General features: G+C 48.7%; 1 protein-coding gene across 3 annotated transcripts; it reads right to left on the bottom strand.

Annotated features, from left to right (window-relative positions):
• Positions 1-1198: 1198 nt before the first annotated feature.
• Positions 1199-18376, bottom strand: CTTNBP2NL (CTTNBP2 N-terminal like). 3 transcript variants are annotated; one of them, XM_015885351.2, is made up of 6 exons: positions 18360-18376; positions 18055-18164; positions 13036-13143; positions 7865-8095; positions 5982-6089; positions 1199-5244 (listed from the first exon to the last, which is right to left on the bottom strand). In XM_015885351.2, the coding sequence occupies exons 2-6, from the start codon at positions 18064-18066 to the stop codon at positions 3763-3765; spliced, it is 1941 nt and encodes a 646-aa protein (XP_015740837.1). In that variant the 5' UTR covers positions 18067-18164; positions 18360-18376; the 3' UTR covers positions 1199-3762. The 3 variants fall into 3 exon arrangements, with proteins under 3 accessions (XP_015740837.1, XP_015740839.1, XP_015740838.1); XM_015885353.1 differs by lacking the exons at positions 18055-18164; positions 18360-18376 and adding an exon at positions 14400-14469; XM_015885352.2 differs by lacking the exons at positions 18055-18164; positions 18360-18376 and adding an exon at positions 14360-14396.
• Positions 18377-20342: the final 1966 nt, after the last annotated feature.

Genomic DNA, 20342 nt, shown 5'->3' with positions numbered 1-20342 from the left:
AAGCGGAGAGCTGTGAATTTTCATCTCTCAGCTAATCAACTCGCCCTCTAGTCCAAACTTGTCAGGAGTTTTATCCCTGCCCTGCCCGCCCTCCTCCCGTCCCACGGGTGACAGGAGACGTTCCCATCCCTCCCAGACACATCCAGCTGCTACAAAAACAAACAAGCTCTTCGGGCGATTCCTGCAGGCAGACAGCGCTGACCCCAACCCGCTGCCCCCGGCCCCATAACGCTGCACCACGCGGCGCTTCGCCGGCACAGCGTGAACGGACGGCACAGCGGCTTTACCCTGAGCGGGTATTTATTAATGGCAGCTTCTTGCCGTCGTCCTGTGACAAAACATTAATCACACGCTGCTCGGGAGGCTCCTGAGGATGAGAGGCAGCTGTGGCCACCGACGGCTCCTGGGCTGAGCTGGAGTGAAGCGCTTTGGGAGCAGGGTGAGACCATCGGTCCCGCTTCTGTTCTGCTTCGTTCTGTGTTACCTCCTGCCAGCCCCGATGTACAGGGGCAGCGATAAACGCACAGCGCTGCGGGGAGCTCCGAGGAGGGGCTGCAACACAGCGGGATGAGCAGTTCTCACTGCCCAGCATCTCTGCTGACCTCTACACCAGGAAAGCTTTTCACAGCAGCTCTCGGGTTGTGCAAACAGGGCTCAGGGTGCGGGTTGTGTCACTGCGGGGCGATGCGGGGCAGCAGCAGCATCTCACGTCGGGTAACAGCCCCGCAACGGGACCCGCAGCGCCATCCCCGTGCACACAGCGCCCCCTGGTGGCCAAAGGCGGCGCTGCAGGTGCTGCGCTCCATCTCTCGCCTGCAGGGGGCGCTGCGGGATCGTAGATCTCAATGTTAAAGCGAACCCCGCAATCTCAGCGTTTCACTCCCCGACGGGGCGCTGCTGACATAGAGAAACTGTGAGTCACGGCTCTGCCCGCCGCCCTCAAAGGACAAACAGAGCTGTTCTGTGCAGGGCTTGGCACTGCTGTGCCCCCAGCCTCACCCCGGGGCTGTGAATGGGCGCTGTGTGTGCGGGGATGACTCAGTGCCGCCCTACACACCGCCTTCCTATTGCCCTTCTCGGCATAGAAAAGCACATCATCACTGTTTCTCGGAGGGTTTGTGTTATTCCAGCAGCTCGTACCCCCACCTTAAGACCCGCATCCCCCCCGCACAGCTCACAGCTCCAAAGGGCCGCTCGATAAATGTTAAAAATAAAATCCTTTATTGATCATACGAATGTTTAACACGTTTAATGCCGTCAGCTATAAAAACAATGATTAAAGACTTCAGCTTGGCTTTACAAATGTACAGGTGTTAATGGATTAATACTAGGGTACACGCCTTTGCACTTCATTATACTCCATTCTCCAGTGACAGCTCTTGCTTGTAACAGGTGTGAGCTCTAGGAGTGATATTTAGCTGCTTTCACACAGAATCTACATGGACAGTTCTACCTTTAAGCTCCTCACTGAGTTAATTGCAGCCACTGCCATCTTTGTGCTTAATTCCCCCTCCCTCCCCCCCCAAAGATCAGCTGATAGCAAAAATACATTCTTCTGCAGGCCCCTTCCCATAGTATATTGTAGAAGAAACGGTACTCAGTGCATTTCCTAATAAACTTCATCATATTCTCTCTATAGAGCTATAAGGAGGGGGGGTTATACAATTTACATCAATGTAAAAGCAAAGGAACGTTGTTAAAGCAGTGTATACAAAGCCTTGCTTTTGAATCAAAAGCCACACGTGGGCCTGAATCCATCTGCCCATCCATCTCTAGAATTACACTCACCGAGAGGAAAATAACAAATCTTTGCTATGAGTTATTAAAAAGAGCAGTAAATGTGCTTCCCAAAGGGCTGCTGCTGCTCCCAGAGCTTCAGAACTATGGCACACAACAGCACGACTTGAAGGGCTATTGCTGGGTGGGTATGGACCTGAATGTCTGTGCAGGGAGGACAGCAGGGGCACTGCAGGCAACAGCCACTTCAAAGCAGCACACGGCTCTGAAGTCCTATAAAGGGAGACCCAAAGCTGGAGGGAACCCATTAAGGTACAGCAGTGCATCCTCCCAGCCGCCGTGGGTGTTTTTCCTATGGCAAAGTGGGACGTGTTTTGTTTAATTAAATATTGAATGAGGCCGAAGGAGAAAGCAGCTCTGGTTATAGGCAACCTGATGCTGCTTCTGAATGCGGGATGAGCTCACAGCCAACACCTGAGAAATTAACTCAGCATCACCCACAGGCAACACTCACTGCGTGGAGCCAAGCATTGCATGTAGAATGAAGGCAGAGCAACACAGTGAGGGCTGCACATCCTGCACAGCAGCAGCTGCTCTGCCCCATTTGGGCCCACTCTGCTTTTTGTGCTAAGGATTTCCCTCAGACTTCACCCATTCCCCTTGCTCTGAACCATTTCTCAGCTCAGAGAATGCCCCTGCTCTCTTCTTATCCAGCAAAGGCTCAAGAACAGACTTGGATAACACACTGTGTACTTAATATGTGTATGTGTGAGGCTACCTACACACAGGACAGCAATTATTTGGTTCCCATTTTGCAGCAGCCATTGAAAGCCAAAACACCCACAGCTTCCTCCTGTTTAAGATCCAGGTCAGTCAGATGCCATGGGAGCAAATGATGAACAAAATTATTGCTTTTGTGTAGAGCAGAAGGTCCCACGTTGCAATAGAATAAAAACACCTGTATCATATGGAGTAGTGTTTTGGTTCTCTTGTTTTCAAGTAATAGCAAGACCTTGATCAAGTAATAGCAAGATCCTTTTACTCAGAAGTTCTACACACAACAGTAGAATGCTTAAAGAAAGTGGAAATTCAAAGGGACACACCAGAACTTGGAGTTCAGCCATCAAAGCACGCAGGATGTGCAATAGGAAAGCAAATAAAACCTGCTTGGAAAGTGAATGAAGAACCATAGAATGGCTCAGAGGTTGGAGGGGGCCTTAAAGACCACCTGGTACCAACCCCTGCCCTGGGCTGGGAGCCTCCCAGCACATCAATAGGGCACAGCCAACCTGACCACTGGGGAACCTGTTCCAGCACCTCACTGCCCTCACATACAAGAAAGGAAAGTGGGTTGTATTGCTCAGTTCTACCCCAAGTGAACTTGTGTTGCTTCCCAAAGCCCCCAGGAGCCGTCCTGAGGGATGCACTGTGCCTGTGGCTGCCGCAGTAGTTTGGTGCTCACCTTATAGAATCCATAAGACTTTTGCCACCTTAACTGCAGCAAATGGAAAGAATCAACAACAGTGTCGTCCTAAAACATTCACGACTCACAGAAGGATTTGATCCTGCAGCTCGATGGTCCCCATCCTCACCTTTTCCAAAGGATCACATTCATATTGGAATGCAGACTTAAGTTCAGGCACTTTGTTTTCTTTTTTTATATATATATAAAACGTTCATCTGGAGCATAAAGTCTGCAGAAGCCATTTCTGCTTAGTTCCTAAGTAGCATTTCAGTCCCATTTTTGCTTGATAGATCCAGTGCAGGGTTAAGGTTCTTGTTATTGATCTGCCTGTTGCCACGAGGCATTTTGAGGCTACTGTATATAGCTGTAGTTAAGGTTTCTTCATAAACAAAAATATTTTCCTACCTATTAAAAAAAAGGAAAAAAATATATATATACTAAATGCTTTGTACAGACAGATTCTGCTACTATGGAAATAAATAACACGGAGTGGAAAAAAACAGTGCCTCAGCTCTATAGCATGCTAAGCCACGGAATGTCACATTCACATCTGCTGGAGACTAGCTGCTGGTTGGCAGGAGGATCTCAATGTCTTTGCCATTGGACACCACTGTATTGTTGGAGCAACTGCTTGCCACGTCCGTGGGGGCACCCAGGGAGGATGACTGGGATGAGGCTTTGGTGAGTGGAGTGGGAGCAGCAGGAGACTGAGCCAGGCCTGGTTTCTTTGGAGGAATGGGTGGAGGGTTCCCTCTTTCCGCTCGAGGGATGGTTGGTGACTTAATCCCTGGAGACAATGGGCTGAGAGGGCTGGAAACCTTGGCAGGGCCTGGAGAATGACCAGATTCACTTTTAGGGCTCACGGCATTTGCCAGATTTCGATAGTCTGTGCCAAAAGGTGAGCTGTTAGGGGAGACCGGCTTAATGGGGCCCTGCTGGCTGGTAAATCTGGACAGGACCTGAGTGACCGTGTTGCGTGCCAGCTGCTTGGCAGCAGAGTTATCTGCTAGGGTAGGAGACAGATCCCTTGCTGGTGGGCTCTGCAGGCCGCTGATCTGATGATCCTGTTCAGCTTGAGACTGAAACTTGTGCCGAGCTGCGTGGAAGCGCTGGTTGATCCCCACCTGGTAGGAGGACTGGTAACCTGGGCTGCCTGCAGGAGCTCCCACCAGGCGTTTGCTAAGAACGGGTGAGGAGCATGGAGAAGGTGTGAGGGAGGAGGCAGCTGTGCTGCTGGGAGACAGGGATACCCCGCTGGAAGGGAGCTGGGACGGCAGATGCACCGGGGACTCCGTTCTTATGGGAGAACTTCCATTCTCAACTGTGTTCTCTGGTGTTGCACTAGTGGGTTTCTCCTTCTGCACTTGGCTCTCCGGGGTATTTGTCTGCAGCACCTCCCCACCCGTTTGCACGTCTGTATCACAATGGCCATTGGATTTCGCATAGGAATGAGTAGGTGTAGGAGGGCTGGGAAATGCAGCGTGCACAGCTTTGCTTGCACCAGCAGGATTTGCTCGGTCTGCTTGTGGAAACTCTGTCTGGCATGACACAGACTTGATGGCAGGGCTGTCAGTAGCAACCCCTCTGGACATCACAGAGAGACTTGGCTGTGAAGGCTCAGCAGGACCATGCTCCTGGCAAGCAGCCTCCAGCTCTTTCAGGGCTTTCTTCAACGATTCCACTTCTTCTTTCAGTGCTTTTGTACGGTTCTCTTCCCTGTTCAGCTTGGCTTTCAGCTGCTCTCTTTCGATGTCAAACTCCGAAAGCTGCTTTTCTACTTGTGCTTCCATCTGTAAGCCCCGCTTCCTCTTGGATGCCAGCTCCTCCTCCAGCTTACTCACCTTGCTCTTCTCTTTTTCCAGTTTCAAGCTCAGTTCTGCCGTCTTCTGACTCTCTTCTGCTGCTTTGGCAGTGGCTTTCTTGCACTCTACAACAAGCATGGAGGACAGCTGCTTGTGGCGTGCCCTCTCCTCCTCCAATTGACTCGAGAGTTTCTTCTGTTCTTTCTCAAACTTCTTAACCTGGGATCTTTCAAACTCCAGCTGGAAGAGAGGAGCAAAGAAAGGCTGTATGGGAAGCACAACGCCTCCACAAAGCATAACAACCCAAAAGCAAAAGGGTTTACAACACACGTTGGAAATACTGCCCAGAAAAAGATGGCTATGCCTAAGGTGAATAAAGAAGCCCTTCCCCTGGTGTCTGTGGGACAGCCTTGTACAATAAGGAGCTCTGTTCATGTACATTATGGATTATTACTTACTAGCACATGAAATTCAGTTGGCATTAAGCTACACGCAGCTGGCACGCACTGATCTGAAGCAAATCTTCCTTCCACCCCATCTACTGCTTTGTCAGTTTGCCTTTTAGAAGCATTTAGCCTTTAAAATGCTGATGTGTTATTTATGTTTATTAAAGCCCACAGTGCTTCAGTAACAGAAAATAGCAGCTTAAATATTTATTATAATCTCTCAACAACCCCCTTAGGAGACCTTTCATGATTTATTCTCATTTTTAAGTACTAGAAAGCATCATCACTTGTGAGCAGGGCTCTGGGCTCTTCAGAACTGCACAGATTTTGGTCTGAAGTAAGATTACAAAGCACTCATTTATGAACAGCTTACCAGAAAACTACATCTGTTTTTCCTATTGAAATGATAATAACTCAGAGGGACTCACAAAGGTGTGAGGCTCATGATATTCTTTTGACACTGAGGTGTGATCTGGCCTCAGCAAACCAACTGAAGCTGCATGGAACCACGGGCTGGGCAGTGAGCTGTACCTGCTGGGTGAGTCGTTCCCGTTCCTTCTCCAGCATGTAGGTGACATCATCCCCCTCTGCTGTGTCCTGGGCATGTCGCTGCCTCTCCTCCTCCAGGTCCAGGATCACCTGCCAAGCAAACACTGGTCACCACAGTGCCCTGCTGTGCTCACATGCTGAACAAAACACAGAGACCTGCACCCACACTGCAGTTAGCTTATACAAAAGAGCCACCACTGTGTTATCTGTCACTACTGGCTGCACCTTACCTGTCACCTCCTGTCTGCACCTCTAACAAAGCCAACAGGAGCAGAGCACGTGGCACAACAGGCTGCAATTTGCAGACAGATTGCTCCATTTGAGGGCTGCGGAGCAAAGTTTATTTTAAAGAACATTCATTTCTTCTTCCACTTAAGAATGAGATGAGCTCTTGAAATGAAACCGCTTGCCATAAGGACCCGGTTAAGGAGCTCCTTCAGTTTCTATGCTGATCTAGAACAACTGAAATTCTATTAGCTCAACAAAAAGAAAGCCAAATATGGTGGAGTCTCTTGGGTGAGTTTGCATCACCCTGCAGACCTCCAGGCCTTCCAAAAAACAGCGACCAGGAATTTACAGCAGCTTCTCAGTCTTCCTGCAATTTAGGCTTCCAAACAATGCTTGTATATCTTTCAAGTACACAGGGAACCTTTTTATTAGAGGAAAAGAGGGGGGGGGGGGGGTGAAATCTGATTTTCCTGTGAATATTTAGCTAGATTCTTGTCTGAAAGGTGACACACATCATGCTTCCCATGACTCCCAGCACACCAATGGGCAGTTGAAAGCTCCAGCTGCCAGCACTCAGCACACTGATGGGAAGCCCAGCTGGCAGCTCATATCACTGTGAGTGATTTCTGCATCAGAAATGCTTCACGCTCCTCACAGACTGAAAGAACCTTGCTCTGCCATATCCCCATCAAAACAGTAGCTAAAAATAAGACTTAAATTTGGCACTGTAAAAGCTTACTCTGATGCGAGTAAAAGCAAAATCCCAGCTGCTTCTCAGTATGTAACCCAATGGAACAGGTTGCCCAAGGAGGCTGTGGATGCCCCATCCCTGCAGGCATTCAAGGCCAGGCTGGATGTGGCTCTGGGCAGCCTGGGCTGCTGGTTGGTGACCCTGCACATAGCAGGGGGTTGGAACTGGATGAGCATTGAGGTCCTTTGCAACCCAGGCCATTCTATGTGAAGAGGCTGAGACACAGCACTGCAGTGCAGGTGCTGGAGATAACACCATGTAAACAGAGGGATTTGTGTGTTTGTTTTTTAAGAGCTAAGTAGATAAAAGAAGAAAGTACTTTGTAGTGGGTCTTTGAGTTCTATACACTGTGGCTTTATCCTCCTCTAACAAACTAAGGTGTGCTAGATGGGCAAGCCTATGGGAAGAAGCCTGATTGAACATCACTGATGACAACTCATTCAAGGTACATTCATGTACAAGTGAGTTATTAAAGAGACCAAACAGCATGAAAAGCAGCTTTGGCCACGTCACACTGTGTTAGGAAAGCTCATCTTATAGGAGGCACTCTCCCATAAGTAGGTGGTACCAGATCCTTGATGATCATAGGGAACAGTGATATGTCTGCTCAGAATTCAACCACCCAGCTATTCTCTTACATTTGCAACTACATCTCTTGGTTCTGGGCAAGGTAATTCCTTCTGCATGTCCTCTAATAGAAACCTCAATGTTATCACTACAGTTGCTGAGCCTCCCAGTTGCATCATAGAGTGACAAGTAGCTCACATGAAGGTGCACAGCCCTTTCAGTCACCAAAATCCAAGCATTTCAGTGTTGTTATCGAAACCAACATAACTTCAAAAGGCAGCTATCCACCTCTGTGTAGCTTATTAGAAGCAAAACGTACCTTTCTGTGCCTGCTTTCTGCAGCAGCTAGTTGGGATAACATTCTTTCCTGCATATTCTTGCAGTGTTTCATCACCACCTTCAGGATGGATAAGGGGTTGGAGCACACTGGCTGCTTTTCGCCATGATTCGCCTCTTTCAGGGCCTCAAAATCTCTCTGCAAAGCCATTAATGGATCACTGATGTTGTACTTTCCATAGCGTTCTTCAATGAAGGTGTCCCTGTGCTGGGCCTGTGTATCAAAACAAATTTGCACGTCAATATACTTAAAGCACAAACCCTGCTAAACAAAATAAAAGGAAATTGTTGAGAGTTCACATCCCCCCTTCCCAGGTCATTCTGTGATATCATGATATTGCTGATGAGGGCACTTAGAACAACATCAGCATCACTGCTCACTTCCTCAGCAGGAACATGATGGGCAAACCATTACCAAGCATCAACCATTTCTTACAGGATTGCTTAAGGACAAATTTTAGGTAGGAGAGCTCCATTCTGACTGACAAATACTGCCTTCTCTGCTCTCTTTTCATTGGGAAAGGTGCTTTCTGACATCTCAATAAACAGCACTGAGAAATAAAATGCTTCCCTCAAGCGTACAACAGCGAGAGCTGCTCCAAACACTGCAGCTGGAACAGAGAAGCGAACTGATGTAACAGAATTGTATTGCTCAGAGGACTGATGTGATGCACAGTAAATCTTTACTCAAATACCAATAGGGACTTCTCGGTCCTGTTTATATCCTAAGATGCAGCCACGTGATCAGCATGGGAACAAAACAGCAATCAAAGGCAAGCATTGCTCCCTCTAAGGGAAAAACGTGTGGGTTGCCTTGGAAAAAAGGAACAACAAAAGCACTTCTCTCTCCATGTCTCAAGTCAAACCCACTCGGAGACATTTGTCCTATGAGAATGATTTGGAGCTGGATTCTAAGCCTTGCAGCAAAGAAATATGCTCCCAAACACTGTTCATCTCTTCCTGGCAAAGGTGGGTGTGATGGTTCTGTGTCTGCTTGGTCACAGCTGAAAGTATCGTTCCAACTTTACACTTGGAAAAAAAGAGAGGAAGGAAAGGCTTAGCCCTGGAAATGGGAGGGCAGCCCTGGATAATGAGCCACCCATGGGTTAGTGAATCACAGGAAAAAACACAGCCTTCTTTTTTGGTGCTGGGGTGGAGAACTTCAGCTATTCTGAAGAATCCAGAAAAATGACTCAAGCAAACCTCTCTCTCCAAGAGCCCAAGGGATGTATAAGTGACTCAGGCATTGCGTGCCTGCAGCTGGCAAGGGAGCTGAGTGAGCCCTTGGGGACACCCCAAGCAGTGCTGTGCCCCTGGTTAGGCAGCAGGGCAGCCCTTAAGTCTGCTTCTGATCCTTCTTCTTAATCAAAGCTCAAGGAGCTGGGATTTACCACCAATGAGGTTTACACCCGCTGCACGCAGCCCCTGGTTCTCATGCATTCGGTGCCTGCAGAAATAGCTGCACTTCCCCCACTCTCCTGGTCAATGCTGGGCTTTAAGCTCCAACTGCAGGTCGGGTGGTTTATTTCCTGCTGGGAAAGAACAACAAGTACCTCCTCGTTGCTTTGAGCAACTCAGTACTTTCCTGAAAGAGCCCAACAGCCGGATGAGGTGTCACAGCACTGATGGCACCATGAAGTCCAGCAATGCACCAACATGAATTAAAGCTGTCCAAAGTGCAAAAAAACCCACCCCAACAACCCTTGTAATCAGCTCATTCTACACCAACTGCTGCTGGAAGCTTCGGAGCAAAGAAATCATTTTACAAAGAGCACCACTAACCCAGGAATACAAGATTCAAGCTGGAAAAGCAGAGATGACGTTATATAATACATCCCACAACGTCAGCTGCTCTTAGAAGGGAAGGTGCAACCTGCAATTCCATCTCTGTATCACCTCAAATATCTGTTCATCTGGAGCTGATAGAGCTGCAGGGATGATTCCTGTGCATATGAGCAAAGCAAAGCCTCACTGTGCAACAGGAGACTGCTTTCCCCTGGGATTTCTTCACTTCTTTGGGCTGAATTTTTCCCATCTTTTTTTTTATCATTATTATTTCCTCCTCTCACTGAAGCCTCGTTTCTGAGGCAGCATTTTCTTCTGCCTTCGGTCATTTTTACAAGTCATTTTACTGGAACATCAGGAGGGGAATTTCCAGCTCTTGCTTTTAAGTGCTTTTCTGGACACGACGTGGACTGTGATGTCAGAGCGTGGGATTTAACTCCGGGCACAACACAAACAGTGTTAATTAACCACACTTACTGCACAGGCAGCACAAACACACACAGGAGTTCCTCCTTCACGTTGCAGAGTGGCTTAATCTGTAAATAGCTTCTCCCTGCCTCCAACTTCCTTATTAGCTTTGTTCCATGGAGCCTGGAAGTCGAGCAGGAGCTCACTGTGTTGATGGCAGCATGCAATAGAAGGGATATCACACATACAGTGCTCTGAACCACCACCACCATGTTGCAAACCAACAGCAGCACGTGCCCATGTGAAGGCTGTTATCAGCTCTGAGCAATGTAAGAAATGTTCTCGACAAACACAGAGTGGCACAGAGCTGCAGTTCCTCCCCTGGCAGCTCCCCAGCTCAATGCCAGCCCTAAGAAGAGCAGTCAGAAAAGCCGGCATTGCAGCTCATGCAGAGCCCTGCTGGATCTCAGCTGCTCTATAAGCTTGTATGGAAAGCCCACCCTGCCCCATCTGTGAGAGATTAACAGCACCTGCATGCGGGTTCTTTTTACATGGCTGAACTTTTTCCTGTTGAAACAAAGAGGTCGATGCTTTAGTTTGCAAAGTGTGCTGTAAGTAAACTTCCAAAAGCCACTGACAAATGGGCATTTAATTGCGCAGTGCATTAATACTGCCAATTAGCCAGGTTGGAAGGGAAGCAAGGAACATCAGCTCATGGTCCTTAGCACAAAGCAGTTCCTGCTCCAATGCACATTGCCTCCGACCTTACCACAAAGGAATCTGCCAGAAAGCTGCTTCCTGTTCTCCAAAAATAAACAGAACTTCATTTCCAGCGTGCATAGATCTCTCATTTGAGGAGTGGGGAACTGTGCTCTCAATTACCCATACAGACAGGGAAATACCAAATGACTCTCAACAAACCCACCAGCAGTTCGTGCATGCAGAGCGACAGCCCTGCCCGCAGCATTGTGCAACCCTGCCAGCATCTGAGAGCAAGTCAGAATGGGGAGAAGCATTAATTAGAGCTGGCCTAAGAACTGCCCTTTATAGTTTGAATCCAAGCACCTGAGTAGTGCCCTCAGCCTCCTCAGCTGAGCCCTGGTGCTGTGCAGGCAGGACTGGGGTAAGGAGGGGGACCTCATAGAAGGGGAAAAGCTATTTTGGGATCTGTCATCTGCGTGCACGGATCCTCTGCTAAATGCCAGATGGTGAATGCTTTCCTTTAAGCACACAGGATATCAATTAGTGCAGGCTGCGCTATAATCACATTACAAGTTGACAAATTAGGGCACTTTTCCTATGCAAGCACTTGCTCTTTCCTACAAGGTAACATCAGGTCTGCCTCAAGAACCCAAAGGAGTCAGTAGCATTTAAATTAGAAGTGGAGGTCAAACCAGCCCTTTTAATTGCTCCTCAGTTATGAGACCCAGGCAATCTGTGCCAAAAGGTATTTCAACCGTGTTAAACTCCTCCTGCAAGAGGGAAATGCAGGTTAAATTTCAACAGGAAGGTGTGCATGGAATGCCTATGGAATGGAACAGTGTTCCTTGCAATGGTCCTCAGTGCTCCCCTGTGTGCACTGCAAGTGGTTTGGGAGGGCAGCAGTGCTGCTCCTACGTGACAAGGCTATCACAGGAAAAATATAATGGCAGGAAGAATGTAGGTGTCCCAACTGCATTAAAAGGGCAGAGCTTTACCCGACAGCACCTCAACCACATGCCATAATTACAGAGCCCTGTTCTCTGAGTAGTTTACCTCTTTGGGAAGGCAGTAAGGAAGCTGAAGTAAAGCCAGGTTAGAGCGAAGTGCAACCCCTGAAATGGGAGGCACAGAACAGTGCTGGAGGGTGGGTTCTCTTAATGGCACCGTGCCACCTTCAGACATCAGTACCAAAGTTCACCACATGTAATGGCTTTAAAATCAGTTCAAAAGTCCAGAAATGCCATAGAATCACACGAGCAAACCAGAAAGATTAACTGCTGTTTGTGTTAGCTAGATGTGGCCTAACCACAACAAGTGCTAGTGCAGTTTAGAAAGGGATTTGCACATACCCAGCTACAAGCATTACTAAGCAATGCACGTCTGACTGCTGACAGATCAAACCTGCAGAACACCTTGATTCTTATTGGTGACAACGTGTGACAGGACAGGAATAATGGTCCCTCCGACAGCCCCGTGTCAGTGCACACCCAGCAGAGCTGCACAGTGATGCTGGGAGGAGCCCGTTCCCACCTGAGCTCATTGCTGTGCTCAAATAATTACAGCTGTCAGAGCATAAACAGATGCAATCTTTGGTTGGCAGCAGCAGATCACGGATGAAAATCAGGTTTGTCAGCACTCAGCATCCCCCGGATATCTGTGGCAATCATGGAGAATGCACGACAGCCACTCCTGCCTCACAACACAACCAGAGAGACCTCTGCTTTTCAGTCCACAAAGGGGAAAAACAAGCAACAAAACGGGCTCCAGTCAAAGGGGAATTTCTTAGTTCCTCAAGCTGAGAGCCAGCAAAGCACCCCCAGAGCAGAGGGGTGTCAAAGAGGAGTCAGGAGGGGCACACAGCACTGCCACTGCCAGCAGCACCAGCTCACATCAGCTTAACTTAATGCAAAGCCATGCAGGCTTTTATCTTCGTGTGATGTTATTCTCAGCACAGAACTCATCTGTGCTCCCTCCTGGAGGGATGTTCTGCTTTATTAGGACTCCTTCCCTCCTAAGTCAGAACGCAACCAGCAGAGGAAGTCTAACAGACCTTCTTCTTTTCTCAGGACAGCAGAACTCTTTATCAGAGCTGATGAAAGCACACACACAGCACTGCAGTTCAACACTGAAACACCTCGTGCAGCAAATATAGAGACACAGAGCAATATACACCATCTATATCACTGCTGGTACTAAGATAGGATCCTAAACCGGTAGCGCTGTTGCCATTTGTCCCTTATCAGGGTGCTTACAACATACCTTTAAGGCTTCTATGACAAGATCCCTTGCTTCCAACTCTCCCTCCAGAATGCTAAACAGCGTCAGTAGTTCTGGTTTGCTGAGTTTTTCCAGATTCATCCTGAAAACCTGAAAAACAGAAGGCAGGACACCCATTTCAGCACATATAGAAACACACTGCTGTGATGCATAACCTCTATTTAACTTCAGCTCCCAGACTGCAGCTGACCCTATGGGAAAGCAGAGCACGCACAACACAAACACTTTGATCTCCCCAGCTCCAAAGACCAGTTCATTTTTCACCTCATCCCAAAGGGTCACAAACATATGAACACCCAGATGGTGCAGGCAGAGCCTAAGGGCCAACGCAACAGCACAGCCTTCACCAGGAACTGCTTAATGGGAGAGCAGGGACATTTAGAAGCAGGGACATTTAGAAGCAGGGATATTTAGAAGCAGGGATATTTAGAAGCAGGGATATTTAGAAGCAGGGATATTTAGAAGCAGGGATATTTAGAAGCAGGGATATTTAGAAGCAGGGATATTTAGAAGCAGGGATATTTAGAAGCAGGGATATTTAGAAGCAGGGATATTTAGAAGCAGGGATATTTAGAAGCAGAGCTACTGTGGGTTGCACATCTGGATCCCACAGCTGCCAACAGCACTAAGGCTGAAGTGAATGCAGCCTGACTTGGGCCACCTCCATAAACCCAAAGGTGAGGTTAATGCTGCAGTGCTATATGGGTCTCTATGTTATATTACTTTATCAGCAAACAACTGCAATCATTCCTCCTACTAAATCATCATCCTATGGGACAAAGGAGCCTCTTGGACCCCCAACCCCACAGCAGAGGTCAATATATAACCCTATAACCTATATCTATCTATCTATCTATCTATCTATATAAGGTTATTTATAATATATATATTTAGCATACAGAATGCTTCTTCCAATCGCTTCTATATGCTAAATCCCCCCGGCATTTAGCTTCTATATGCTAAATGCTGAATGACTCACTGCTCTGCATTAGAAGAAATAAGCCGTGCTATTCTTAACGTGCTTTTAATCACCTTCACAACAGAAACAAGCCCAGCCCCTTTAGATACAAACCCATAAGCAAAGCGGGCAGCGCTCACACAGCAGAAGGGGCTCAAACACGGACCCAAAACCCGATAATAATAATATTATTATAATATTATTATTATATTATATAATAATAATAATAATAATAACAGCCCGGCTCTCGTTTCACAACAGGACCCCGAAGCTCAGGGCTCACAGCCCGTTCCATTCGGTCTCATAACCCTCAGCCCCCCCCAGCACATCAATGTAACCGGACCGAACCTCCATCACCCCCCGGACCGAACCGAACCGAACCACCGACCTGCCCGACCCGCCGCCTCCGCTCAGCCCCGTGCGCTCCCACCCCTCCGCTCTACCCGCTGATGGACAGCCCAACCACCAATCAGCGCCGCCAGGAAGGAGGGGTGAGGGCGTGGCCAAGCCGATGCGGCCAATCAGAAGGCAGGATGAGGCGCGGTGGGCGGGGCGTGAGATGAAATCCCTTTTGTTCTACGGAGGAGAGAGAGGGAGGCTGTGATTGGTGCGTCATTTCCGGGCGGGGGCGCTGCCCGGGAACCAATAGAGCGCCGCTACCACAGCGCCCCCTAGTGGCGATTTAGGTGTATTGCATGGCCAAGGCTGAGCGCGGCTCAGCAGCGCCACCCAGCGGCCATCGACCTGCACTGCAGCTCATCCTTACCTGCATTGTGCCACGTAGGGATGGAGGTTATTTCTATAACAAATTGATTTGTGCGAGGTTTTGGACCTCTTAGACCCTCATCTTATCCAGGGGATGGATCCAGGTTGGTTCCCATCGCCACGCATTGCAGCCCCAGGGCTGTCAGTTAACAGCAGCTGAAGTACTGCAGTAAAAGAGCTTATCTCTGCTGGTCAATCTGAGCTTATCTCCAAGCCCAATTACATACTGTGCAATCTGAGACCTTCTACATGGTGTATATAAGATAAACAATGCAAAACACGGGAGAGAAATGCATTAAGATTCCGGTGTTCTTGCATGCAACGTAGCTACATCCCAAATGCCATCCCAGCCTGGTTGCATGGCACAGCACAACATAGCAAGGCACAGCATGGCACCATCTCCTACTGCACCCCTGCTATGCCTGGAGCAGCAGGGAGCACCAAGCCCTGCACTCCTGCAGGCCAGTTAGCTTTGTTTTATTTCTCCCTCATGGAAACTCATTTATTATTTTTACATTACGGTCTGAAGCCTCGGAGCATCTCTTCCTGCATTTAAAATAGGCAAAAATAAAAGTCCTCTCTCTGTGAGATCCACATAGAGGATGGCTCTGCCAGGCTCCCTGCACAGCTTAGAGCTGGTTTGGGAAGGCTTGGCTGAGCCCACTACAGCAGCAAAGCCATCTCCATTTAAATAGCAGTTAATAAAAGTTGTCTATACAGGGCTGTAAGCATCCTGACACTTGATTAATCACACCACAGCACAGTATCCCTAGCAGCACTAAAGCTAACACACAGAAGGAAGCAATGAACAGCAGCTCAGCCACTGCACAACTCCACAGCCTGGCTGGGGATGCTTTGCAGGCCAGGTGATGGTTCTGAGCTGAGCCCTGAACCAGGTCTGATGGGCAAATCCAGTGTCAGGGTCTGAAGCTGGGGGTCAGCATCTCCATGATGGGGGTGGGCACACAGCACTCTGCTCTCCATCCCCCTTTGGCTGCCACTGAAGGCAAACAATATGCTAACACTGAGCCGTGGACTACGTGGAAACACACGTTTTTGTTGTATTTTTGGTGCAAAATGGGGCTTGAGCACCTGCAGAACTGTGTGATCAGTGGCACTCGGTACCCAGCTTCATGCTCAGAGCATTCTCCACCCACAGAAACCCTTTGGCCATCGTCTCATCCCTCGCTGCTGCATTCCCAAGCTCTCCATGCTGCCAAAGCCCCGCAGCTCCTGCTCTGCCTCTCTTGGCACTGGGCAGTTCCCCGTGTGCCAGCTCTGCTGTTACATTAATGTGCTGCTCTCAGCGGGCAGAGCTGCTCAGAGGGCTTTTCTAATGGGGATCAATGGGGCAGAAAGAAAACGCTGTGCCCGGGCTCTGCAGTGACCGCACGCAGCATTGCTCACACTTAGCAGAAATCTCTTCTCTCATCACAAGGAATGGCCCAGAAGCACTGCAGGGTCTGAGCAGCCCTGCACAGCACAGCCCAGGGTCAGGATATGCAGCTGATAGTGGGGCCACATGTAACTCCCTCTGCCAGCCCTTTCTTAAATGGAGACAGTGGTCAAAGTCGCCTCTGCATTCACTTTCCATCCATGATTGATTTGGGTTACCAGCAGAGGTGCTGCATATATTAAGCTTTGCGTTATCCAAGAGGCAGCGTAACGGCACTCAGCCCCCATAACTCACTGTCAGGTCCAGGCTGCAAATACAGATCTAACAACGAGACAAATAAAGAATACGGGCTGTTTATAGCTCTGTCCTTATCCTCTGGTAATCAATATGGCTCATTAGGCTTATGAGACAATCATGTCTTCTGCTTCTCCAGCCCAGAACCTCTGAGTAATGGCTTGCCAATGCCAAGTAATTATAACAGCGTCTTGCAAGTGAAGCAGAAACTACCAAGTAAACTGATGCAGAGCACTGTAATCAGGCTGAGTTCCCTGAGCTCTGTGCCTTCCCCATGCAATGCTTCTGGCTCTCCCCAGTCCCAGGATGCAGCACCCAGGATGACAGTAGTGTTTTGTAAGGAAAACCACAAGATAATATTGCATCCCTCTATTTCAAGCCACAAAGAGAGAAAGGAGGCATTCTCAGGGGCTGGGGGACACCAAATAGGACCCACCGGCCCCACATACACCTGCAGCTGGAAGTGCTTTTCCTTCTGACACCTCTACACTGACTGATCACACACACAGCAGAGACTCCATGAGAAATAAGAGAGGGGACAGGAACACAAATCAAGGGGGAACTTCTCTTTTTTTTCTTTCTTTCTGAAGGAGAAATTATAAATTGCAATTTAATCACATAATCACTTTGACACTCTCAAGCAAGCTAATTTCTTCCCTTGCCTCATTTCACCCACTTGGCAAGATGAATCTTAATGAAGAATGCCCTATGAATATTGCATTTTTTTGGGGATCAATTTGAATTTTTGCCTTACCATCCCTACCTGCCAGATAGGGAAACCAGTGTTCCCACCCTCCCATCCAAAGGCAGAGTCCCTTGCACACTCAGCTCACCAGCACAGGGTGATCCTGCAGAGGGGTCAAGCTTTGCATACAGGGGTGTAAATCGATGGCTGAGAACTGCAGAGCTTTAATGCGAATTGATTATCTCTAATGGCTTCAGGTATAACGGGAGCGTTTGGGTCAGAAGCAGGAGACTGAGCTGCAGATCAGCTCGGGGTGGTTTGTATGGGCAGGGCTCAGCTTCTGGGATGCCTCCAGAGGAGCAGCTGTAAGGCACAGCACTGCTCTGCTTCATAGCAGGCTCTCAGTGCTTCGAGAGCATCACAGCTCGTGCACGGGGTGGTCTGGGTCATTCGTTTGATTGAATGACCCATTGAACACAGGCCAGCTGGGTGAATTCCAGGAGCTTTTGGCCTCCTCACACAACACGTGCCTCTGGCTCCAGCACTGTCTGTAGCGCTCACCAAGCTGTGCTGGAGCTGCAGTGCCCACAGTTCCATGGCACATCAGTGATTACAGCTGAATGAGCTGTGTGCTCTCTGTATATTACTCAGCTGATGTCCTGTGCCCCCTCCTGTGCCCTGTGTGCCCATAGCTACTTATTTGAGGAGCAGTGGCTGTGCTCAATGGGGGGGTGCTGAGCACCCACTGCTTCCCATGTGAGGATGGAAACCCACAGCAGCACACAGGAGTCCTCATCAGGGGGTCAAAAATCAATTCATTATGGTGTTAAAACAATCACACTGCTGCATGCAAACGTATTTGTGTTAGTCTTCATATAAACACACACAGGTATATGCACATACCTTGTAAATCATTCCTCTTTGCTTTCATTTCCAGGGCAATGCTGAATAGAAGGCCAGCTGGGGAATGCCACGATGCAGTCAAGGTCCCAGAAAGTCAATTACACTGTAGACTGTAGGGGATGAAGGCATCTAATGAGATTTGCATGGAAATCACTCATCTCCTGATAGAGGGATCACAGGAGACACATCAGGGGAAGGTAGAGGTGGGGATGGAAGAGCAGAAGCTGCAGCCGATAGCAGTATAAGATGGAATGGTATAAAGATAATAACAGATACTTAAAAGGTTATTTATAAGGAAAACTCACCACTATGGATGCCTTCACTGGGAAATGCTGAGGCAATCTCCACCATGAAGCAACCTCCAAGAGATGCTGCCTTAGTGGGGGTCAGCCCTTAAATGAGGTCTAAGAGGAGCTAAATGACTCTCACCTGTGCTCCCACAGCTGACCTGACACTTGTCTTTGATTAATCAGAGGTTCAAGCTATGATTACCAGTTTCCCATACAGGCAGCTTAAGTTTTCCATTAAACTTAACAGGCTGCAAAATAATTGGCCGTGAGTTGTGATATATAACAAAGAAACCATTCCTGCTATGAGTTAGGGAAGCAATACATGAACACATGAACAGCAGCAGGTGCTCTCCATGGAGAGCTGTGCCTCTTGGCTGTAGGGATTTGGCCACATCTGGCACCAACCCCAGCCTATGCAGTGCTCAGGGATGGGTGGCAGCGAGTTCTCCTGCATAGAAATGAGACAGATTTGCCCCTCTCTGGGCAGAAGGACTCCAGGCCATCCCCACAGCACTGCAGTGCATGCGCTGTCACAGCTCCATGCAGGGATGGCATCAGTTTGGAGGCTTGATTCCTTCCTTATTTTTTGATAATACATTTAATGCAGCAGTTTCTCAATCTGCCTTTCTCAAGAGGTTCTTTTTTCTCCCCCCTTGCTGTTGAAGTTAAACTGGATTGACTCATTATTCCTGATGTTCCACAAGTCCCTCTTCTGAATATTTTTAGAAGAGCAAAAAAAGAAAGAAAGAAAGTGAGATTTCAGCTCAGGACTTTATTGTTTATAAATTTTGCATACATTTCCAATACAAAAGCAGCAAAAGGCATTTAAGCAAATCTTTCAAGAGCAGGAGCAGCTTGTGATGTACAGAGCAGAACCACGGGGTTTGACGGGCTGAGAGCTGGGAGGAGGACGAAGCAATTAAGGGACAGAGGGATGTGGAAATGAGGGTCACTGGGGGAAGGCAGCAGGCGGAAGGTTATCTCTGCAGCTGTGTGCTGAGCTCTGGACTTGGCTTAGAGCACCAGGATATGGGGCAGTACTGAGGGCAATGCAGGATGCACTGAGGCTGCAGTTTTGGGCTGGGAGAGCTGGCTACAACTCATCAGCTGATAATCAGCCTGCTCTGATTGTAGACGGAGCCAACACTGAGGAGATGTGAATCACAGCCCTCACGCTCCCCAGGGCTGAGAGCAACGTGATGAGTTCCACTCATGCTCAGGTGCTCACTGATGTGAATGGAGCACCCTGTGCTGTGGTAGCAGGAAGGATGCTGTGCTGGGTAGGGCTGGGTGCAGGGAGCCCGTGCCCCTGTGCTGCTGCTGCTCCACTTCCCCAATTGCTCTCTCGGAAAAGAGTGGCTCATAAAAATTTTAGTGTTGAGCTGAGCTACCCCATAAATTCACAGCACTGCAGGCTTGGCTGGAAGTGAGTGTCCATGGAGCTGTTTGGTGACTTCTTATTATCTGTGTGCAGGATGAGAGCTTGTTTGCACTGCCAGGACGGAGGCTCATAACACTGCTGACCCCCAGCCACATGTCTTGGAGTCAATGGAGGGCAGTGGGCAGGGTGGCTTAGAGGAGATCCCCTGGGAGGGTTACATTGCACAGCCAAACTCACTGCCCCTTTATTAGCAGTGTATTAAATCTGAATAATTAGCTTTTATTTTAATGTCACACGTCGCATGCAGGGACACCAAAGGGACCACAGGCACTGTACGGAGCCATATGGTTCTCTGATTAATGATGTCAAGCAGAAGCAGCTTAAAAGCACAAGCTGGGGAGGTGAGCTGAGCTCGTGCTGTCCAAGCGATGCCATCGGTGGTGCTGGGCCTGCAGATGGGCTGCAGGAGCACACAGGGTGTGCATGTTGGGTGTAGTGATATAATGCAGTTTAACCAAACCATTGGGGGAGCAGCCCATGCCATGTAACCCCAGGGCTGCTTCACTGTGAGCTCTGCCATGGGGTGGGGGTTGGTGTCAGCCCAGGGGAGAGCCAGG

The sequence above is a fragment of the Coturnix japonica genome, chromosome 26 (genome assembly GCF_001577835.2).
Source record: "Coturnix japonica isolate 7356 chromosome 26, Coturnix japonica 2.1, whole genome shotgun sequence".
NCBI classification, from domain to species: Eukaryota; Metazoa; Chordata; class Aves; order Galliformes; family Phasianidae; genus Coturnix; species Coturnix japonica.
This window is presented reverse-complemented; position numbering and strand designations above follow the sequence as displayed.